The 24,959-nt window shown below is 43.9% G+C and overlaps 1 protein-coding gene across 5 annotated transcripts in view; it reads left to right on the top strand.

The window, feature by feature from the left end:
• Window positions 1-3,664: 3,664 nt before the first annotated feature.
• Window positions 3,665-24,959, top strand: part of fmr1 (fragile X messenger ribonucleoprotein 1) — a 96,105-nt gene continuing 74,810 nt past the window's right edge. For 4 of the 5 annotated variants that reach the window (XM_068047107.1, XM_068047108.1, XM_068047111.1 and 1 more), the window contains exon 1: window positions 3,665-3,756. In XM_068047107.1, the coding sequence (XP_067903208.1) occupies window positions 3,706-3,756 (51 nt within the window). In that variant the 5' untranslated portion in view covers window positions 3,665-3,705. The remainder of the gene's footprint in view (window positions 3,757-24,959) is intronic. The other variant, XM_068047109.1, reaches the window with a different exon arrangement.

Here is a 24,959-nt window from a genome sequence, read left to right on the forward strand (position 1 = left end):
GTGTCCCAGAGGACAAAGGGAAGATGATCAAGGAATCCTCCCCCACACAGAAGGGAACCAACCATCCCCTAACATGAAAAGCCCTTGCATGACTCATCACAGCACTGAAAGAGAGTTCAGAGTGGTTCCACAATTGCCGTCGCCCATGAGCAGAACTCCAACCTAGGGCTAATTAAATTTCTCTCCGGTACCTCTGCGGCATCACTAACTGGTGAACCACTGTCCACTCCTTGCCCTCAGGTCTGTGAGGAGAACTCCACTTCCTCATCAGTACCTCATTCTTTAAATAGTAGCAATCAGGGACTCCCTCTGCTTCAATTTCAGACTGGGCAGACTGTGCTAACTCTCTCAGTACTGGGTCGGCTCGCTGAGCCTCAGCTAGGGAAGATCCATTTAACTTATTCCCTGTGTCTTCTAACTTTCCAAAGAAAGTCTCAGACAGACAGATCTCATGGTCATCTGCCTGCATTGCCAATTCAGTCTTCTCTGGCCTGATTCACTATACATTCAGGGAAACTGCAGGGGACCGTCTTCTGCCACTGCCCTGTTTCTCTGACCTCCTATGATCTCTCTTTACTAGGGAAGCTACAACCTTCGTCCCCGCCAGATCATTACCTGGGAGCAGGTCAACCCCATCCACAGGCAAACTAGAGAAAATCCCTATGGTCACCAGTCCCAAAACTAGGTTGCACTCCAAGTGCAACCGGTGCAAAAGTACAGGCATACACTGCCCTCCAATACCATTCGTTACCATTCTTGTGTTTACTGCATACTCTGGGAGAAAATTCAGGCCTTTTCTCAAAGGGATCTCATGGCCCCTGTGTCCCTGAGGATTACTGTGGGCTTGCTTACCCCACTCAAAATGTATGGGGTTACTCTCCCTTCAGACACAATACCCTGATAACCCTCCGGAATCTTACTAAATTTTCCTGTACGCAGTAGTAGGCTTCCTGGGTCTGATTCATGCTGCATTTAAAGCCACTCCTCTACGCTGATGCTGCTGTGCTAGTTGCTCACATGGAAACTCAGCTATAAAGACTCATGGACTGTCTCTCCCATGCCTGTATCTTGTTCTCCTTGACTATATGCATCACAAAAACTGTGGTCATGGGACAAGGTGTTGCATGTCCACCTCTGATCACACTAAATAACACCCTACTGCACGTGGTTAGTAAATTCTACTAACTTGAGTTCACACAGACAGACAATCTGTCCCTTGATGCAGAGCTCGATACACGCATAGGGAAAGCAGCTACTACCTTTGGGTGGCTTGCAAAACATGCATGGGAAAACACCAAGCTGACCCTTAGGAACAAGCTGATGGTTTATAAGACCTGTGCTCTGAGCACCTTGTATGTTGTGAAACATGGGCAACTTACAGCTACCAGGAAAGAAGCTCAAAATTTCCATCTTCATTGTCTGTGGTGCATTATAAGTATATCCTAATAGGACAAAATCACAAATGTGGCAGTCCTCTCAAAGGCAGAGCTCCCAAGTGTGTTGGCACTAATCAATCAGAGGTGGCTTTGGTGAATTAGACAAGTCCACAGGATGGAAGACAGTCGCATACTCAAGGACCTCTATGGTGAGGTAGCCAGGGCCAGCCAGACAACCGGTGGGACACCCAAAGCTCTGCTTCAAGGATGCTTGCAAGCGTGAAATGAAGGCCCTAAATGTCGACTATCGCACCTAGGAGTCACCAACTGGCAAAAGAGGGAAATGGCGACACATCCTGTGGATTGGTGTGCACTACCACGATGACCAATGGGCTACAGCAGCTTGGCAACATGCGCCAATGCCAAAAACAACAACTCACAGCGTCATTTGGCAGCTTCACATGTGACACTTGTGGCAGAACATGCCTCTGCCATCAGCAAAGGTGCACCAACAGAAGACACCCCATCTAAATGGATTGTCTGCTGTGTGTCCATCATCTTTCGTAGGTATCAACCAGCTGCCATGAGAAGGTGTTGGTGAGCCGCCTTATTGATCGGCTGCAGTCCATGTGTTTAGGTACACCCACAGTGCTTTCGTCTGTAGCAGTTATTTATTTCTGCTAAACACTATTTAAATCTCAGCTGGAGTATTGTGTTCAGTTCTGGGCAACCCACTTGCTGAAGGATGTCAAGGCCATGGAGAGGGTGCAGAGGGAATTTATCAAAATGGTACCAGGGCTGAGGGGCGTCAGTTATGTGGAGAGACTGGAGAAGCTAGGGTTGTTTACCTTAGTGCATACAAGGTTACGAGATATGATAGAGGTGTTTAAAATGATGAAGGGTTTTGATGGAGTAACTAAGGGGAAACTGTTACCAGTGCTAGAAGGGTCAGAAACCAGAGAGTATAAATTTAAGTATAAATTGGCAAAAAGGCCAGGGGATTTTTTTTTTTACATACCACATTGTTAAGATCTGGAATGCATTGGCCGAAAGGGCAGTGGAAGCGGATTCACTAATAACATTCAAAAGGGAATCGGATAAACACTTGAAGGGAAAAATTTGCAGGACTATAGGAAAAGAGTAGGGGTTGTGGGATTAATTGGAAACCTCTATGAAAGAACCAGTATGGGCTCGATGGCCCGAATGTGCTGTATCATTTTTTAAGTTAAATGCAAACCCAATACTAATATGCTGCTATAATAAAAGCAAAATACTGCAGATGCTGGAAATCTGAAATAAAAACAAAAAGCGCTGGAAATACTCAGCAGGTTTGGCAGCATCTGTGGAGAGAGAAGCAGAGTTCAATATGCTGCTACTGTGTTAACCTTTCTTGTACTATGTTGCTCCTCGACGTGCCAGCTTGGTACATCAGCAACAACAAACAGGCTCTCTGAAAGTAGATGCAAAGTTCCACATAAATCCCTATGAGATCTGAAATAAAAACAAGAAATGCTGGAAATACTCAGCAGATCTGGCAGCATCTGTGGAGAAAGAAGCAGAGTTAACATTTCAGGTCAGTGACCCTTCTTCAGAACCGGCAAATATTAGAAATGTGAAAAGTTTTAAGCAAGAAAAACAGGGGTGGGGCAAGATCTGGTTTGGCTTCCAACTCCTGTCTCCTCCCTCTGTCCTGGCTTGAGTAACCATGACCTCTGCGCCAGGCCCCTGACAGGAGAATAGGCCTTCAAAACCATGGCAACCCCCTCAGCCAAACAACCGCCCGCAGTACATCAGCAAGGAGCCCCGCCTTCGAACCGCGCACCGATTGGCTGAGTTACACAATAGTAGGCCGGTCTCCGGAGAACCATTGGCCTTTCCACACGTCAGTCAACCTATTTAGCGCCCCGCCCCCTTTCTCGCGCCCCGCCCCCTTTCTCGCGCCCCGCCTTGAAATCTTCGGTGGGCGGGGTCTGATGGATTGTGTGTGTGGGGGGGGGTGGGGAAGCGACTGCACGCCGGTCAGGGAGATTTTTTTTTCATCAATGCCTTACCGTTTAACTTGGAGGCGGTGTAATCATTTTTTATATTAATTATTTTTTTAAGGAGGGGAAAAGAAATTAGAAATACATTTTTAAAAATAGCTCCAGACGGTTTGTCGATGACGTCACAGACGGGGTAGCTGCGCATGCGCTCCACTCCGCCAGAGGGGGGAGTCCGTCAGGAGAACGGGCTGAGGGCGCTGCGCGCGCCCGCGGTGGCCGGGCGCGCGCATTCCTGGCGCACGCACCTGGCGCGCACACAGGCCCAGATTGCATTGCGGCAAGCCAAGATGGAGGATTTAATGGTGGAGGTGCGCGGCTCTAATGGAGCCTTTTACAAGGTAGTGGGAGCGATGGCGGCTTGTAATCACCCCTCTCCTTCACATTTAACAGCCCTTACACACCGGTTACCAGTTTGAATACACCAGTCATTTTCTGCTATGCAGATATTGTGATATGTTTCTCTGTCTGATGGTTTTTACCTCAGGAGTACCCGGGCTTTGCTTTGGGTGGGCGGGTCTCTCTCGCTCAACGGTTGTAGCCCAAGCTGCTGCTTGTTATTGTCTTGCTTACAATGGCGAGGAGGCCCCTGAATCCAAGCAGATAAAAAACGGGCTTTGTATTGAATTTTTTTTTCTGAGCCTGTACCTTTAGGTTTGACAGTTTCAAAAAAAACCCGAAGGCCCCTCCTCCTCCCCCCCCCCCCCGATTCCTTTTGTGTTTACACTTTCCTTTCAGGCACTCTTTGTGTGTGGAGGAATGCTCACCTGCACATAAGCGTTTCATATTGCCCCTGTGAATTCCTTTCGTTGAAGGACTTTGTGTTTTTATTCGATGAATGTGTGGATTTATTTATCTGTGAAATAAGCTGATGTTTCGGACTGTCCCAAGTTACGGTTTAGTGTTTGATAAGAGTTTAGTAAAATCTTCAGCCTTCCTCAAAGATTGGCGTTCAGATTGCAGTAACCACTTCATACTTTAATCTTAAATATATTTTAACGTATGGTAATTTTTAAAATTTTAGTAATTTTGCTGCCCAAATGATGCCTGGGGCAATTGTCTTTTTATGTTGGTTGGTATCTTGTATCAGATAGTGATGTGGAGTGGCTTTAATCTATTGTAGATGTGAATATGTAGTTAAAAGGTGTTGGATTTTCTTTCCAGCCTTTTCTGCCATGGGACTCTTCATTAACTACTTTACTGTTGTGATTTTTGTTGCTCTAATTGCTCAAATCATAAGACATTATGACTATCTGAATTTTTAAAAAACTTTTAACTTTACCATGTAGTGGAGTTGATGGATGGGGGGTTATGGAAACAACTTTTAATTCCTAAATCCTGCTGGTTACTGTGATCAATTCATATATAGGTATATAAGATGTAAAATGCTGGAAATACTCAACAGACCAGGCAGCGTCTGCAGAGAGAGAAAAAGTTAATATTTGGGATTGCTGACTTTTCAGTGTTCTGCTTTAGGCACCATTCCCTGACAAATGACAAAGCATTATAGAAAATGGCAGGTGTTGGGAAGTGTGTTCCCAGCTGTAAACTAATCAGATGTTCAGTAAATCGTAAAGCTTTGCTTCAATATTTGTACTGACCTCTAAGTTCTTGAGTCCAAGCCCTACTACATCACAGTTTAATCTTCAGTGTAGTACTGACAGGAGTGCTACTTTGTTGGAGGTGCTATTTTGTTGAATGAGATACTAAAATAAGGCCTGCCTTCCTGTTCAAGTCAATGGAAACTTCCCAATGCATTGTTTGAAGAGCAGGGAATTCTGGTCCTTTTATCAATTCTCAACCAACGTGAGCAAAGCAGGTTAACACGTCACTTGTCTCTCGCTATCTGTGGGATCCTCCTGTGTGTAAATTGGCAGTTGTGGTGTGCTGCAAAAGTGCATTCACTAATCTTCAAAAGCATTTCATTGGCTGTGAAGTACTTTGAGACATCCTGAGAATATGAATGGCCCTGTAAATGCAAGTTCTTTTTAGCTTTATTGTGTGTGGAAGTGGTTGCATGTTGAATCTTTTTATAAATTGGAATAAACAGAAAACCAATGTTGTTAATATCAAAAACAAATGAAGTAAACTTTACAGTTAGAAACAGTGTAGTATACCAATAACAATGGGGAGGCATACAGTTGGAGCCGTGGGTGATCTATTCTGTACCTGAATGAAGAGGTATGGGAGTACAGAGTTGTTCAGAATTTTTTTCATTGTTAACTCATGCATGCTTTTTCAATCAGAACATTCACAGCTAAGAATTGGGTACTTAGTTGGCATCTTGATAGAACACAAGAAATAGCAAGGGTAGACCATATAGCCCCTCGAGCCTGCTCCGCCATTCAATACAATTATGGCTGATGTGCCTCAACTCCACTCTCCTGCCTGCTCCCTATATTCCTTGATCAAAAATCTATCTCTGCCTTAAATATACTCAATGATGGTGCATCCACAACACTCTCGGGTACAGAATCCCAAATATTCACAAGCCTTGGAGTAAAGAAGTTTCTCCTCCTCTCAGTCCTAAATCATTGACCCCTTATCCTAAGACTGTCTCATATTCTAGATTCCTCAGCCAAAGGAAACAGTTTCTATGTTTACCCTGAATCTTCAAAGTATACCTCCAATGCAAGTATATCCTTCCTTAAATATGGAGAGGTGAACACAGTACCCCAGGTGTGGTCTCGCCAAACCCCTGCATAATTGTAGCAAGACTTCCTTATTCTTGTACTCCAATCCTCTTGCAATAAAGACCAACATAAATAGGTGCAGGAGTAGGCCATTCGGCCCCTCAAGCCTGCCCTGCCATTCAATAAGATCATGGCTGAACTGCCCCAGAGCTCAACTCCTCTTTCATGCCAGCTCCTCATAGCCCTCAACTCCCCAATATTTCAAAAATCTATCTACCTCCTCTTTAAATACTTTCAGTGATCTAGCCTCCACAACTCGCTGGGGTAGAGAACTCCAGACATTCACTACCCTCTGAGGGAAGAAATTCCTTCGCATCTCAGTTTTAAATGAGTGTCCCCTTATTCTGTAACTATGTCCCCTAGTTCGAGATTTCCCCCACGAGTGGAAACATCTTCTCAATATCTACCCTGTCAAGGCCCCTCAGAATCTTGTACATTTCAATAAGATCACCCCTCATTCTTCTAAACTCGAATGAATAAAGGCCTAACCTGTTCAGCTGTTCTTGATATTCATCCCAGGTATCAGCCTGGTGAATCTCTTTTGAACTGCTTCCAGTGCCACTATATCCTTTCTTAAATACGGGGACCACAACTGTACACAGTACTTCAGGTGCGGCTTCACCAACACCCTGTACAGTTGTAACGAGACTTTCCTATTTTTAAACTCCAACCCCCAGCAATAAAGGCCAAAATTCCATTTGCCGCCTTAATTATTTGCTGCAGCTGCATGCTAACTTTTTGTGTTTCATGCACAAGGACATCCAGATCCCTCTGTGCTGCAATTTTTTGAAGTCTCTGTCTGTTTAAATAATAGCCTGCCTTTTGATTCTTCCTACCAAAGTACATGATCTCACACTTTCCTACATTAAACTCCATCTGCCAAGCTTTCCCCCCACTCACTCAACCTATATATATTCCCTTGCAGATTCCTTGTGTCCTCATCACAACATGCCCTCCCACCTATTTTTGTATTGTCAGCAAATTTGGATATATTACACTCTGCCCCCTCCTCCAAGTCATTAATATAGATAGTAAATAATTGAGACCCTAGGAGTGATCCGTGTGGCACTCCACTAGTTAAGTTTTTCCAACCTGAAAAAGACCCATTAATCCTGACACTCTATCTTCTGAGAGTTAACCAATCCTTAATCCATGCTAATACATTACCCCCAATACCGTGAACTCCTATCTTGTGCAATAATCTTTTATGTGGCACCTTATCGCGTGCCTTCTGGAAATCCAAATACATTACACCTACCGGTTCCCCTTTATCAACTATGCTTGTTAGATCCTCAAAGAACTCTAGCAAATTTGTCAAACACGATTTCCCTTTCACAAAACCATGTTGACTCGGTTTGATTACGTTAAATTTTTCTAAATGTCCTGCTGTGTCTTAATAATGGACTCTAGCATTTTCCCAACGACCGATGTTAGGCTGATTGGCCTATAGGTTCCTGCTTTTTGTCTCCCTCCCTTCTTGAACAGGGGCGTCACATTAGCGGTTTTCCAATCCACTGGGACCCTCCCAGAATCCAGTGAGTTCTGAAGTATTTCGACCAATACCTCCACTATCTCTGCAGCCACTTCCTTTAAAACCCTTGGATGCAGGTCATCAAGTCCTGGCGACTTGTCTGCCTTTAGTCCCATTTGTTTGTCAAATACTTTGTGTCTCGTGATAGAGACTATTACAAGATCTGATTGTGCCACTTTACTTAATTCTGGATCCTTGAACCTTGATCAGAGAAGACTTGCTGACCATTTCCTTCAGATTATCCAAATCCCCAAAGAAAGTTTCAGATAGCCGAATATCTGTTTGTGGTGCCAATTTGACCTCCACCAATGGAACTTGTTTAGCCATTTGCCTGCCTTATTGCTTGCTGAATTTGCATGCCAGCTTTGTGTTTCTTGTATGAGTACACCCAAGTCTTTCTGAACATAAACATTTAGAAGTTTCACGCCTTTTAAAAAAAAAAATTCTGCTTTTCTGTTCTTACTACCAAAGTGGATAGCCTCACACATCCCTGCATTATACTCTATCTGTCATTTTGTTGTCCATTGACTTAACCTGTCTATATCTCTCTGCCTCTTTGTGTCCTCCTCACAGCTTATATTCTCACCTAGCTTTGTATCATCAGCAAACTTAAGTACATTACTCTCAGTCATTTTGTCTGTCATTTTAGAATGTGAATATCTGAGGCCCTGGCACTGATCCTTGTGGTACTTCACTAGTTACAGCCTACCAACTTGAAAATGCCCCATTTATCCCTACTTGCTGCTTCCTGTCCATTAACCAATCCTCCATCCATGTTAATATATCACCTCCAACTCCATGAGCCCTTATCTTGTGTATTACCCATTTGTATGAGAGCTTATTGAATACCTTTTGGAAATCCAAGTATACTACATCGATCGGCTCCCCTTTATCTACCCTGCTAGTTACATCCTCAGACAATTCTATTAAATGTGTCAGACACGATTTCCCTTTCCATGATGACTGTCTGATCAGACTATGATTTTCCAAGTGCATTGTTAAGGTTTCCTTAGTAATAGATTCCAGCATTTTCCCAATGACTGATGTTAGGCTAACTGGCTTGTAGTTCCCTGTTTTCTCTGTTCTTCCTTTCTTGAATAGTGGACCATTCTAGAATCTAGGGAATTTTGGAAAATCATAACCAGTATCTCTGCAGCTATCTCTTTTAGAATCCTAGGATGTAGGCCATCAGGTCCTGGGGATTTGTTGGATTTTAGTCCTACACGTTTCTCCAATAATTTTTCTCATTAATCACCTTAAGTCCCTCACTATTATTAGCCCCTGGGTTACACTCTATTTCTAGTATATAATTTGTGTCTTCTATGAAGACAGATACAAAATATTTGTTCAACGTCTCTGCCATTTCCTCATTCCCCATGATAATTTCTCCCGTGTTTGCCTCCTGCTACTTCAGCTACTGTGCTCCTTTTTATATATTTGTAAAAGCTCTTACAATCTGTTTTATAGTCCTGGCTAGTTACACTCATTCTATTTTTTTCCCTTTTTATCAACCTAGTCGAGAATATACTTTAAAGAATGAAAGGAAATAGGACAGTGTTGTATTGAAGACTTCACTAAACATACGAATTAGGAGCAGGAGTAGGCCACTCGGCCCCTTGAGTCTGCTTTGCCATTCAACAAGATCATGGCTGATTTGATTATAACCTGAACTCCACATTTCCGCCTGCTACCAATAGCCTTTCACCCCCTTGCTTATCAAGAATCTATCCAACTCTGCCTTAAAAATATTCAAATACTCTACTTCCACTGCCTTTTGATGAGAGTTCCAAAGACATTCAACCCTTTGAGAGAAAAACATTCTCCTCATCTCTGTCCCTTTTTTAAACAGTGACCTCTAGTTCTAGATTCTCCCGCAAGAGGAAACATCCTTTCCTCATCCACCCTATCAAGACCCCGCAGCGTCTTGCATGTTTCAATTAAGTCACCTCTTACTCTAGAAACTCCAGCGGATACAAGCCTAAAAGATCCTCCTCTTCAGTATTTATCTTTGATTCCTGTAATTTGTAACTTTTGGTCCTGCAGTAAATTTTTGGGGCTTTCTTTGGACAAATTTTACACATGAAATTTCCTCCAAGGTTGCCACTTATTAAAAAAAAATCAAATTATACTATCTTATTTTGGAAAGCTGATTGATAGAGCTATTCAACTAGTCTCACTTTCCTCTTTCTTATTCAAGTATTTATCCAGTTCTCTTTTGAAAGTTACTATTGAATCTGCTTCCACCAAACTTTCAGGCCATGCTTTCCAGATCACAGTAAATATTTTTGAAAAAATATTTTCTTATGTCACTTCTGGTACTTTTGTAAGTGTAAAAGAGCAGCTTTAGGTTCATTTGGTGTCCGTTAAATTTCCTTGTTGCAAATCAGGTCAGTTTTTGGTATATTGCAGTGCAGGCAATCGTGAGCATAAGACTTTGGCAATCCATGAGGTGCAGCACCACTAGGACAACTTCATGAGGTCTATTCGGCATGATGATACTTGAGAAATATTTTTTGGACTTTTTTAAACTTTATTGTTGGCCTGATTTTAGTGTTGATGCAAATAGGATAAAGCTGAAGGAGATTGAGCAATTTTAATGGGCTTGACAAAAATGTCTGTCCCATGCAGGGAAGCAATCAACAAAGCCAATGAAATGTTGAACTACAGAGCTAAAACTTGTATAAGTCAAAAAATACAATGTCCAGTTCTACTGTGAGACGAGGGAGACTTTCGAGTGCTGGAGACAGTGCAGAGAAGAGCCACAAGGCTGCTCCCTAGAGCTAGTGATATGAGTGATTTTGTAGAGGTATGCAAGATGGTTAAGATATGGAAAAGGTAAATCTGGTATCTTGCTTTAAACTAAAATGTGAAAGTGGGATTAGAGGACAATGGATCAAACTAGTTTAAAAAGGCACTAAAAATTCTTCTTTGTACAGAATGATCAACATGGAATGAGCTTCTTGGTGGAGATAAAAACCTTGTTGGAAACATTATTTTGAAAAATCAGCTCTGCAATGGGGGCACTGTTTTGTCCTTTAGATGGATCAATTAAGATGGGCCAAATTACTCCTTGCCTGTAATTGTCTTGTGAACTTGTAAATTAATCATTCTACTGTATTTGAATTTTAATATTGTTTGGTTTGTGCTTAAAATGCGAGTGGAAATTTTAAGAATGTAAGAAATAGGAGCAGGAAGAGACCAATTGGCCCTTCAAGCCCTTCAGTAAGATCATGGCTCATCTACAAGAAATTCACCTTTCTGCACTATCCCCATATCCCTTAATTCCCTTAGTACCTGAAAAATCTGTTAATCTCTGTCTTGAATATACTCAAACACCGAGCATCCACAGCTCCCTGGGGTAGAGAATTCCAAAGGTTTACAAGCCACTAAGTGAAGAAATTTCTCCTCAGTTCAGTCCTAAATGGCTGACCCTTTATTCTGACACTTTGACCCCTAGTTCTAAACTCCCTAGCCAGGGAAAGTATCTTCCCAGCAACATTCTTAAAATTTCCAGTTCCCCCATTGCAGAGCTGATTTTAAAAAAAGTTTCCATGGGTGACCACCGCTAAAATTACCCGCCTTCCACCCTGCTCTTCGCCCCACCCCCCCCCCCCCCCCACCTTATGATGGAAGAAAGGTCATTGAAACAGCTGAAGATGGTTGGGCCTAGGACAGTACCCTGAGGAACTCTGCAGTGATGTTTTGGGACTGAGATGATTGACCTCCAAAAACCACAACATTTTTCCTTTATAGTAGGTATGACTCCAACCAACGGAGAATTATCCACCTGATTCCCTATATTCCATCTGCCATATTCTTGCCCACTCGCTCATCTTGTCTATATCCCTTGGCAACCTCCTTACCTCCTCACAGCTCTCTTTCCCACCTTTGTATCATCGCAATCTTGGATAGATTACACACTGTCCCCTCATTTAAGTCATTGAGATAGATTGTAAATAGCTGAGCCTCAAGCATTGATCCTTGCGGTTCCCCACTTGTTAGAGCCTGCCAACCTGAAAATGACAGTTTATTGCTACTCTGTTTTCTATCCATTAACCAAACCTCAATCCATGCTAATACATTACCCCCCCAATACCATGATCCCAATTTTGTGTCATAAACTCCTCTAGTACCTTATCAAATGTTTGCCAAATATCAAAATTTGCTACATCCACTGGTTCCCCCTATCTACTCTGCTAGTTACAATGCCAAAAGACTCTAACAGTTCTGTCAAACACAATTTCCCTTTCATAAATAGGTGTTGACCCTACCCAATCATATTTTCTAAGTGCCCTGTTACCATGTCTCGAATAAATTGCATTTTGCCTGCTACTGATGTCAATCTGACTGGCCTGTGGTTTTCTGTTTTCTCTTCCCTTCCTTTCTTAGCAGTTTGATGTGGAAGAAAAGAAAAAGAAAAGCTTTTCATGGCCACTGGACATCTCAAAGCACTTTACAGCCAGTGAGTGCTTTTGAAGTGCAGTCACTGTTTAATGCAGGAAAAATATATACTAATAACAAACATTTGCTCATGACAATGTGCATGTGACTTGGTCTGATGCATGGTGGATGCATCACACTCACTAATTCCATACTCCCACCTACTGCAGGGTTTATTTCATAATTTATTTCCAAGAATCATTCTGTATGTTACCAGATATACTAAGCAAATTGATACCAATGCAACAGCGGCAACTTGTATTTATAAAACTGCTTTAATGTGATAAAGCACCCAAGGTGCTTCACAGGAGCATTATAAAGCAAAATTTGACACTGAGCCACATGAGATATTAGGGCAGATGGCCAAATGCTTGCTGAAAGAGTTAGATATTAAGCAGCATCTTGATTGCGAAGAGGTAGAGTGGTGGAGAGGTTTAAGGAGGGAATCCCAAAGCTTAGGGCCTTGGCAGTTGAAGGTATGTCCATCAGTGATGGAGCAATTACGATTGGGATGCTCAAGAGGCTAGAATTGGAGGAACACAGATATCTCGTAGGGCTGGATGACATTAAAGATTTCATTAAAATTAAAAATGAAGGCATTGCTTGACTGGGAGCCATGTAGGTCAACAAACACAGGAGTGATAGCTGAACAGGACTTGGTGCAAGTTAGGACATGGACAGCAGCAGAGTTTTGGATAACTTCAAAAAGGAGGTCAAAATGTGGGAAGCCAGCCAGGAGTGCATTGAAATAGTCAGAGCTACAGATAATAAAAACAGGGGCGAGGATTTCAGCAGTAGATGAGCTGAGGCAGGGATGGAGTCGGATGATTTTACAGAGGTGGAAATACGCGATCTTGGTGATGGCACAGATATGTGGTCGGAAGCTCTTCTCGAGATCACATGTAACACCAATGTTGAGAACAGTCCAGTTCAACCTCAGACAGTTGCCAGAGAGAAGGCTGAATTAGGTGGCTAGGGAATAAAGTTTGTGGTGGGGACCAAAGACAATGTCTTTAGTCTTTCCTGTACTTAGTTGGAGGACATTTTTGCCCATTCAAAACAATTTGTCAGTTTGGAGACAGTGGAGGGGTTGAGATAGGTTCTGGTGCGATAGAGCTGGGTGTAATCAGTGTACATATGAAAATTAATGCCATGCTTTTGGATGATGTAGCTGAGGGGCAGCATGCAACTGAGAAATAGGCAGGTGGCCAAGATAGATCCTTGGGGGACACCAGAGGGAACGGTGCAGAAGCAGGAAGAGAATTCTCTGGCTGTGATTAGATAGATAAGAACGGAACCAGACGAGTGTGGTTCCACCCAGCTAGATGATGGTGGAGAGGTGTTAGAGGGGAATGGTGTGTCAAAGGCTGCAGAAAGGGCAAGAAGGAATAGTTTACCATGGTCACAGTCACATAGGATGTCATTTGCCACTTTGAGAGCCAGTTTGGTATGTGGAAGGGGCAGAAACTTGACTGGAAGAATTCAAACATGGAGTTTCAGGAAAGCAAGATTTGGAAGGCGATAACATGTTCAAAGAATTTGGAGAGGAAAGGGAGATTGGAGACGGTGCGGGAAGGACGGAGGGGTCAGCTTTTTTTTTGAGGAGAGGAATGATGACAGATTTGAAAGAGAGGGACAGTACCTGAGGAAAGAGAACCATTAGCAATATCCGTTAAGGTAAGAATGTAAAAAACAGGAGCAGGAGGTAAGCCATTCGGCTCTTCGAGCTCATTCCATCATTCAGTATCATGGCTGATCTAGCTCAGCTCCACCTTCCCACTCATATTCCCATATCCCTCAGTACCCATAAATCTGTCAATCTCTGTCTTGAATATACTCAACAACTGAGCATCCACATCTCTGTGTGGTAGGGAATTCCAATGATTCCCAACCCAATAAGTGAAAACATTTCTCCTCATCTCAGTCCTAAACAGCTGACTCCTTATTCTGACATTCTGATCCTGTGTTCTGGACGCCCCAGCCAGGGGAAATATCCTCCTAGATTCCACCCTATCAAGCCCCTTATGAATTTTATGTTTCAGTGGGATCGCCTCTCATTCTTCTCAGCTCTAGGGAATATAGGCAATCCCATCTTCCCAGGCATTGATCCATTGAACCTTCATTACACTCCCTCTAAGGTAAGTAAGTCCTCCCTGAGGTAGGGGGACCAAATGATACTCAAAAAGCTTGACACCATCCAGGACAAAGCAGCCCACCTGATGGGTATGCCATCCTAAACATTCATTCCGTTCACCATCGGTGCACAGTGGCTGCAGTGTGTACCATTTGCAAGATGCATTACAGCACACGCCAAGGCTTTTTCAACAGCACCTTCCAAATCCACGACCTCTGTCGCCAAGAAAGGCAAGGGCAGCAGATGCATGGGAACGCCAACACCAGCAAGTTCCCCTCCAAACCACCCACCATCCTGACTTGAAACTATATCACCGTTCCTTCACTGTCGCTGGGTCAAAATCATTGAACTCCCTAACATTGCTGTGGGTGTACCTATGCCACGTGGACTGCAGCGGTTCAAGAAGACACCTTACCACCATCTTTTTAAGGGCAAATAGGGATGGGTAACAAATGCTGGTCTTGCCAGTGTGCTGATATATCATGATAAGCATTTTTAAAAACTGTACATAGTACTCCAGTTGTGATCTTACCAAAGCCCTATACAATTGCAGTGAGACTTCACTTTTATGCTCCAATTCCTTTGATATAAAAGCTAACATACCATTTGCTTTCCTAATTGCTTGCTGTACCTGCATATGGGACACCCAGGCCCCTCTGCATACCAATATTTCCAGTCTCTCACCATTTACAAAATATTCTGCTTTTCTATTTTTCTTTCCAAAGCGGATATTCTTCTCCGCATTATATTCCCTATTCCATGTTCTTGCCCACTCGCTTAACCTGTCTATTTCCCTTTGCAGCCTGTTTGTGTCCTCCTCAGAGCTTTCTTTCCCACTTAGCTTTTTATCGTCAGCAAACTTGGATACAGTACCCTCAGTCCCCTCATCTAAGTCATTGATATAGATTGTAAATAGCTGGGGTGTAAACACTGATCCTTGTGGTATCCTGCTAGTTACAGCCCGTCGACCCGTTAATCAATCCTCAATCCATGCTAATATGTTACTCCCAATCTCATGAATCTTAATTGTAATAAGCATAGGAGCCAGGAAGAGAGGCTGCGTGATCAGTAGTTTAGTGGGATTTGAGTCGAGGGAGCAGCAGGTGCATCTCATGCACAAGATGAACTCTGAGGAGGTTGAGGGGAGATAGAAAACTGAAGTGAATGTGAGTACAGGCCTAGGACATGGTGGGACCCATAGAGGGAGTTTGTCTTGGTGTGCTAGGGGAATGGAAGGAAGTGGCACAGGCAGCTGATTGGACAGTCTTGATCTCAGTGGCAAAGAACTCCATGAGCTCCTTGAACCTGTTGGAGGTGAGGGTGCAGAAGATGGGAGAGGGGTTTAAAAAGGCATTTGCAGTAGTGAAAAAAAGCTGAGGGTTATTTTTGCATTCCAGGAAAATACTGGAATATTGCGTGATTTTTGGCAGATGGGAGCAAGACCCGACAGTGCTTTGTGGACCAGCCAGATCTGGCGGTGAACGGCTAAGCCATTGTCCACCATATCTGTTCTAGTCCGCATTCCTTGGACTTAAAAGTGTGGAGTTGTGGGCTGTACCGGGAGAATGGCCAGGGTGAGAGTAATGGCTTTAATGAGGACTGGGATATCCATGGTGAGGGTGTGATTGAGCAAATCAGTCGCTGCAGAAATGTCATGGTGAACACAGGGTTGAAGGCTAGACAGTTGGGATTGTGCAGTTGTAAGTGAATTGAGAGATGTTTTTTCCTCGGACAGATACAGAGAGAAGTATGAGGGGGAAGGGGTGTGTGGCTGGAAAGCAAGACAAGAAAGTGATCAGAGATGGCCTTGTCTGTGATTGACATGAGGGGAATAGTGAGGCCACTTGGGATGGCTGTGAATATGGGTTAGGGAGTTTATCTGGAGGGAGAGATTAAGGGAGGGTAAGATGATAAGTCAACTCAGAGGAAGAGAGCATGATGACTTGAGATGATTATTAGAGGAAATATTTCTGCTTGAGCTGATGCATATGTGTGGTACCCTTAATAAATCACCTCAAAATGCCCCAACCACGATCCTAATGTTATAAAGCTCAGTGTTCTCTCCAGAAACAATCCAAGCAGGGCATTTTCAGTCCAAGAAAGCCTAGATTGATAATGTTGAACATAAAGTACATTCTATGTCCCTCTTCATGGTGTAGATGATATGTTTCTGCCATGTTATTCTGTGTACAGTGCCAGATATTTTTCTAAAGGCCTGACTAAGCGGTCGTATTGGGTCGTGTATTAAGTTAAATACTGTTAAAAATATGATTGTAGATCCAATTGCCACAATACTGATCTTTTATAATCCAGGATAGTGTGGAAGTTTTAAAACTGCTTATTATAATGATATTGTTGTCAGCCTGTACAAATTTGCACATTTGATCCTGCTACTTTGATCCTGTTTTGCAAAACTTCCTGCCATCTTTGTCTTATTGCAATGATTGGAATGTATATTTGCTTTGCAATTTTGCAATCAACATAATTGGTTTGTTCAGTGTAATCTTAGTTGGCTGTAGTGGTCCAAGGTTGGAATACTATGTACTTGATTGAGTTTTATCAGTACATTATTTTAAGTATCTTTGTTTTTGCCAAAGTATCAATTTTTAAGCTGTTGTTCTCTCCACCGCCCCCCCCCCCCCTTCAGTTTTATAAATTAACTCTAGAGAAAAGTCATTTTTGGGGAGTATCTTGCATCCAAACTTGATTGATAGTTGCAGCTTCAAATTGTACTTTATAGTAGTAATTTTATTCATTATCCATGTCTTGTGCCTTTTTTTCTGTCAATGTATTTTTTCCCAAAGCTTATCTACTGAAAAACTGTTTTCAAATCCTCTTTACAATTCAGACAGATGGGCGCACCTACATAATATGTTTTGAATGTAATGGTGCTTGTACTATGTAAATAATCTTGCTGCATTTTCTTAAGTTTTGTTTGTGTCTTATTCCAGTCAGAAATGGAGGTGGGTAAATTTTTGGAACCTGTTAGAGCCATGTTACCTTGGGTCTACATTTATTTAGATACCAAATTCTGCCTATATTACTGGTTATTTGGATCAGAGTTCCAGCATGCACAAAGTAGGTGGAAGCAAAATTGTTTCCAAGTACTCTTTATCCTTCCTATTCTTCACTGCCCCATCTTTTGTAAACTGGGTACTTTTCTAGTGCAGATAAGAAGTGCAAATTTTGGGCAAGATATGCTATGGTCAGAATAAGCGGTGATCATGCATATGATGGAATTGACCATTCTGAGAATGGCAAAAATAGAGATGATGCATGAAAGAAAGCTGATGAAATGTGTCGTATCATGGGCTCAAAAGTGTGAAAGGCATATGGTCTGTATGGAATGTCAGTGATTAATGGGAGCATGGTTAGGAAATTTCTTGAGGCAGAGAATGAAAAGAGCAGACTGATGGTGTGGTAGAAAAGATTGAGAGTGCAGTGAAGAAGGCTCCAGGATGCTAACCCTATGAGAACGGTTTGGGAATATGAATTGTGCAGAAACCGATGGCAAATTTCATTACATTCCAGTAGATGGCCTCTAAGTTGTGGTGATATTTGTAAAATCCCCAATTAGCATTAATGCCCATTAACATCTACTTGCCTTGCTTGGTTGGAAAAAAATGTTTTATCCTGTTTGTGCTATGGAGTTTAGATTAATGTTCGGTCACTCTTGTACACTTGCAGTGGCCAGCGAAGAATGAGAACATTTGCTGTGGAAGAACCACAATAGAGGAGGAAGCAAAAGAAAACTGTCAGCAATTACTTCTTTCATAGTTCAGGTTGCACATATTTGCTTCCCTCTAAAACATTAAACAATTTTTTCCCCCTGTGTTGTAAGTTTGCTTTCATGCTCTGGTAGAGTCGAGATTAAGTATTTTTAATTCATTCACAGGATGTGGGCATCACTGGTAAGGCCAGCATTTATTGCGTATCCCTAATTGCCCCGAGATACAACCAGAGTGGCTTGCTAGGACATTTCAGAGGACACTTACGAGTCAACCAGCTTGCTGTGGGTCTGAAGTCAAGACCAGTCAAGGACAGCAGATGTCCTTCCTTAAACTACATTAGTGAACCAGTTGAGTTTTTACAGCAATCAGTCATTTCCTGGTCACCATTAGTAATGCTAACATTTTATACTCTAGATTTATTTAATTAACTGTATTTAAATTCCCCAACTGCCATGGTGGGATTTGAACTTGTGTCTCTGGATTATTAGTCCAAAAAGATCACCACGATGCTATCTTCCTCAAACTTCTGATTTATGCCTTGCAGATGTGGACTTTGGGGAGTTAGGAGGTGAGTCATTCGCTGCAGAATACCCAGCCTCTGACTTGCTCTTTTAGCCACAGTATTTAGGTGGTAGGCCCAGTTAAGTTTCTGGCCAATTGTGACCCCCAGCACGATGGTGGGGGATTCAGTACTGGTAATGCTGTTGAATGTTAAGGGGAAAAGGTTAGACCCTCTCTTGCTGGAGATGGTCGTTGCCCAGCACTTGTATGGCACGAATGCTACTTGCCACTTATAAGCCCAAAGCTGAATATTGTCCAATGAGAACAGAAAGTGCAGGAAATACTCAGCAGGTTTGGCAGCATCTGTGTAGAGAGAAACAGAGTTAACGTTTCAGGTCATTAGAACTGGCAAAAGTTAGAAATGTAACAGTCTTTGAGCAAGTGAAAGGGGGGAGGGGGAAGAAGAACAAGAAGGAAGGTCTGTGATAGGACGGAAGGGGGAGAGATTAATAACAGAGATGTCATGGAACAGAATGCAAATGGAGTGCTAAATAGTTGTAGCACAAGACAAATCATGAGTCCAGAGTGAGTACTAATGGCAGAATAATGAACAGCTCTGTACAAAAGCAAAAACCTGAAAAAGAAGTTTAGGACTGCACATGGTTAAAAAAATAATTTTTAAAAAAGAAAAAATATATGTACACACACACACATATATACTCTTTATATAATATATATATATATATATATATATATATATAACAAGAAATAATGGGGCTCCTGGCTTGAAATTATTGAACTCAGTATTGAGTCGAGAAGGCTGTAGAGTGCCTAATCGGAAGATGCGGTGCTGTTCCTCGAGCTTGCGTTGATGTTCACTGGAACACTGCAGCAGGCCCAAGACAGAAATGTGGGCATGAGAACAAGGTGGTGAATTGAAATGGCAAGCAACCGGAAGCTCAGGATCATGCTTATGGACCGAGTAGAGGTGTTCTGCAAAGCAGTCACCCAATCTGCGTTTGGTCTCCCCAGTGCGGCAAATACAGTATACTAAATTGAAAGAACTACAAGTGAATCACTGCTTCACTTGGAAGGAGTGTTTGGGGCCTTGAATAGTGAGGAGAGAGGAAGTAAAAGGGTAGGTATTATACCTCTTGGGATTGCATGGGAAGGTGCTGTGGGAAAGAGCCGAGGCGTGTCGAGGAGGGAACGGTCCCTTCGGAATGCTGACAGGAGAGGGGAAGATGTGTTTGGTAGTGGCATCACACTGGAGGTGGTGAAAATGGCAGAGAATGATCTTTGGAGCCTACCAGTGATGTCATGGGAAACCTGTAAGCTGATTGGTTGGTAAGTAACAGCTGTTATTGCCTGTAAATAGCTTGCAAAACCAGCGGAAAAAAGTTTTTTTTTAAACCCTCAAACAGCTACCTTGTAAGTGATAAGGTTAGTACTACTAAACTTTTGCTTTAATTACTGTAATTTATTAATAATTTTTATTTTTTTTATTTCCAAAATATACTTTATTCATAAAAATATGTAAAAATTACATTCCCAAACATTTTAAAACAGCATCAAGTCAAAGAATACAGACAGTGCAACGGTGATCAGTTACCTTCTATACAATCATGAGTTGCCTCACAACCCTTCCATTTCATTGTCATGCCATATACATTTTTACATTTACAGCACACACAATTTCTCTGATACAGCTCGAGGGGTTTCCCATAGATCCAGCCCCTCAGTTCAGCTTGGTGGGGGGACCTTACACTGTGGTCTTCCCCCATTGAGCCTTTGCTGCGGCTGCCCCAAGCTTTAGTGCGTCCCTCAGCACGTAGTCCTGGACCTTGGAATGTGCCAGTCTGCAACATTCGGTGGTGGACAACTCTTTGCGCTGGAAGACCAGCAAGTTTCGGGCAGACCAAAGGGCGTCTTTCACCGAATTGATAGTCCTCCAGCAGCAGTTGATGTTTGTCTCGGTGTGCGTCCCTGGGAACAGCCCGTAGAGCACAGACTCCTGTGTTACAGAGCTGCTTGGGATGAACCTCAACAAAAACCACTGCATCTCTTTCCACACCTGCTTTGCGAAGACACATTCCAGGAGGAGGTGGGCGACCGTCTCTTCCCCACCACAGCCAACGCGGGGGCACTGTGCGGAGGGGGCGAGACTTCGGGTGTGCATGAAGGATCTGACGGGGAGGGCCCTTCTCACCACCAGCCAAGCTACGTCTTGGTGCTTGTTTGAAAGTTCTGGTGATGAGGCATTCCGCAAAATGACTTTGACGGTCTGCTCGGGGAACCATCCGACAGCATCCACCGTCTCCTTTTCCTGTAGGGCCTTGAGGACATTCCGTGCAGACCACTGCCTGATGGACCGGTGGTCAAAGGTGTTTTCCCGCAGAAACTGCTCCACGAAGGATAGGTGGTACGGCACGGCCCAACTGCATGGAGCGTTCCGCGGCAATGTGGCCAAGCCCATCCTTCGCAACACCGGGGACAGATAGAACCTCAGCACGTAGTGACACTTGGAGTTTGCGTACTGGAGGTCTACACACAGCTTTATGCAGCCGCACACGAAGGTGGTCATCAGGATGAGGGCCACGTTGGGTACATTTTTCCCGCCCTTCTCCAGAGATTTGAACATTTTGTCCCTCCGGACCCGGTCCATTTTAGATCCCCAGATGAAGCGGAAAATGGCTCGGGTGACTGCCACCGCGCAGGAGTGAGGTATGGGCCAGACCTGCGCCACGTAGAGCAACAATGTGAGCGCCTTGCACCTGATGACCAGGTTCTTACCCACAATGGAGAGAGATCGCTGCCCCCACATGCCCAACTTTTGTCGTACCTTGGCTACTCGCTCCTCCCAGGTTTTGGTGCACGCCCCGGCCCTTCCAAACCATATCCCCAGCACCTTCAGGTAATCTGACCTGACGGTGAAAGGGACAAAGGATCGGTCAGCCCAGTTCCCAAAGAACATGGCCTCGCTCTTGCTGTGGTTAACTTTGGCTCACGAGGCCAGTTCGAACTGGTCGCAGATGCTCATCAGCCTGCGCACGGACAGCGGATCCGAGCAGAAGACGGCGACGTCATCCATGTACAGGGAGGTTTTAACCTGAGTGCCTCCGCTGCCTGGGATTGTCACCCGTCTTATGCTCGCATCCTTCCTAATAGACTCAGCAAAGGGTTCAATACAGCAAACAAACAAGACCGGGGAGAGAGGACAGCCCTGTCTGACTCCAGATTTGATCGGGAAACTTTCCGATTCCCACCCATTGATTGAGACTGCGCTACTGATGTTTGTGTAGAGCAGTTTGATCCAATTGCAGATTCCCTCCCCAAACCCCATTTTGGAAAGCACGTCCATCATGTAGGTGTGCGATCCTGTCAAAAGCCTTCTCCTGGTCCAGGCTGATGAGGCAGGTGTCCACCCTCCTGTCCCGTACGTAGGCGATCGTATCCCTGAGTAGCGCGAGACTATCAGAGATCTTCCTGCCGGGTACAGTACAGGTCTGATCGGGGTGAATCACCAACTCCAGAGCAGATTTGACTCGACTGGCTATGACTTTGGACAGAATCTTGTAGTCAACATTAAGCAGTGAGATGGGCCGCCAATTTCTGATTTCTGCCCTCTCCCCCTTCTGCTTGTAAATGAGGGTGATGATGCCTTTCCTCATGGATTCTGCCATGCTGCCGGCCAGGAGCATACTCTCGTATACTTACAGCAGGTCCGGGCCGACCCAGTCCCACAGGGCCGAGTACAACTTGACCGGTAAGCCGTCGCTTCCGGGAGTTTTACTCGTCTCGAAGGACTCGACGGCCTTTGTCACCTCGTCCAGAGTTAGCGGCTTGTCCAATCCCTCCCTCCTGCTGTCATCTAAGACCTCTGTGATAGATGACAGGAAGGACTGGGAGGCTCTGCTGTCTGTGGGCTTCGCGTCATACAGCCCAGCATAAAAGGATTTGCTGATCCTTAGTATGTCGGACTGCGAAGACGTTACCGAGCCATCTTCTTCCTTCAGGCTGCTGATAACAGAGCTCTCTCTGTGTACCTTTTGGAAGAAGTAACGCGAGCACGTCTCATCCTGCTCGATGGAGCGGACTCTGGACCGGAATATGATCTTGGAGGCCTCCTTGGCAAAGAGCGAGGCCTGCTGGCTCTTCACCTCTTGGAGGTCCTCTTTGACCTCGAACCCCATTGACTGCAACCGGAGTAGATTTTGCATAATTTTCTGGAGTCGGGACATTAATAATTACTGCTTATAATAGTGCTGTTTGGACAGAGTCAGGCTGTAAGTTGTGTGTGAGGGATTTTACTGACTAGGGGAAAGAGGTGCTCTTTACAGTCTTTCTTTTCTGCCTTTTCAGCCCCCACGGTACAGGGGAAGAAGCTGATTGGCAAGTAACTGATAAGTTATTCCACTTACTACATTAGCAATAGTTAGTTTGTAAAGCTAAGTAATGGCAGGACAGCTTGGCCAAGTGGAATGTGCCTCCTGTGGCATGTGAGAAGTCGTGGATGCACCATGTGTCCTTGACGAACACATCTGCAGGAAGCATCAGGAAGCTCCGGGTTTCGGAACTCCAGCAGTAGCTGGAGTCGCTGTGTCACATCCGCGAGGCAGAGAATTACATGGATAGCACATTTCAGGAGGTAGTCACCCCGGAGCTTAAGAGAGCACAGGCAGAGATGGACTGGATTGCTGCCAGATAGACAAGAAGCTCAAGGCAGGTAGTGCATGAGTTCCCAGTTCTGAGTACCGATGAGAGAGAGGGTTTCTCTGGAGAGTGCAGCAAGAGTCATAACTAGAGCACCATGGGTGGCTCAGCTGTGAAGGGAAGAAGGAGAAAGGACAACAGAGCAATAGTGATAGAGGATTCTTCAGTTAGGGGAACACATGGGCATTTCTGTGGTCGCGGACATGATTCCAGGATGGTATGTTGCCTCCCTGGTGCAAGGGTCATGGATATCACCGAGCGGCTGCAGCGCATTTTGGCGGGCGAGGGTGCACAGCCAGAGATCGTGGTCCACATTGGTACCAACGATATAGGGAGAAAGAGGGATGAGGTCCAACAGGCTGTGTTTAGGGAGTTAGGAACGAGATTAGCCAGCAGGATCTCAAAGGTAGTAATCTCCAGGTTACTCCCAAGGCCAAGTGCCGGTGAGTATAGAAATAGGAAAATACACCAGATGAATGCATAGCTGGAGAGATGGTGCCAAAGGGAGGGCTTCAGATATCTAGGGCATTGCGACTAGTTCTGGGGAGGTGGGATCTGTACAAGGCGGACAGTCTGCACCTGAACAGCACTAGGACAAATATCCTTGCAGGAAGGTTTGCTAGTGCAGTTGGGGATGGTTTAAACTAGCTTGGCAGGGGGATGGGAACCTGAGCGACTCTTAGCTAAGACAGTTTCAGGACAGGGAACAGGAGGCAGAAAATCAGCGAGTGACTCTGAAAGACAGAAGAAGCAAAGGTTAAAAAAATGTGCAGCACAGGAATTTGGCAGTGTTAAAAGGTATTTATTTAAATGCAAGGAGTATAGTAAATAAAGCCAATGAGCTGAGGGCACAGATAGACACATGGCAACATGATATCATTGCTATAACGGAAACTTGGCTTAAGGAGGGGCAAGAATGGCAACTCAACATCCCTGGATAAAGAGTTTTCAGGTGGGATGGAGAGGGAGATGAAAAAGGAGGGGGTGTAGCATTATTAGTTAAGGAATCAATAACAGCTTTGAGGAGGGATGAATCATCAAATTAGGCCATATGGGTGGAGCCCAGAAATAAAACAGGAGCAGCCACATTACTAGGAGTGTACTATAGACCCACAAATAGTGAGAGGGAGGTAGAAGAACAAATATGTAGGCAAATTTCTGCGTGCAAAAACTATAGGGCAATAATGGGGATTTCAACTACCCCAATATCAACTGGGATACAAACAGTGTGAAGGGCACAGAGGGGACAAAGTTCTTGAACTACATTCAAGAGAACATTTTTAGCCAGCATGTATCAAGCCCAAAGAGAGGGGGCACAATTCTACTTTTAACCTTCAGTAATGAATCTGGGCAAATGGAGATAGTGACCATAATACAGTACGTTTTAGCATAGTCATGGAAAAGGACAAGGAAACAACAGGAGTAAAAGTTCTAAATTGGGGGATTCAAATGCACGATACTACAGGCACAGTATAGGCTTGTCCCCACAAAGATAAAGGGTGGTACTGCCAAATCTAGTGCCCCCTGCTATCTAGAAGCTTACTGGGTAAGTTAAAGCAGAAGAAGAAAGCTTATGATGATCACAACAATCTTACTACTTTAGAAAGTCTAGAGGAGTATGGAAAGTGCAGGGGTGAAGTAAAAAAGGAAATTAGAAAAACAAAGAGAGGACATGAAAAATTATTGGCAAGTAAAATCAAGGAAAACCCGAAGATGTTTTATCAGTACATTAAGAGCAAGAGGATAACTGAGGAAAGGGTAGGGCCTATCAGAGATGTACAAGGGAACTTATGCGTGGTCC

Source organism: Heterodontus francisci, chromosome 15, assembly GCF_036365525.1.
Source record: "Heterodontus francisci isolate sHetFra1 chromosome 15, sHetFra1.hap1, whole genome shotgun sequence".
Taxonomy (NCBI): domain Eukaryota; kingdom Metazoa; phylum Chordata; class Chondrichthyes; order Heterodontiformes; family Heterodontidae; genus Heterodontus; species Heterodontus francisci.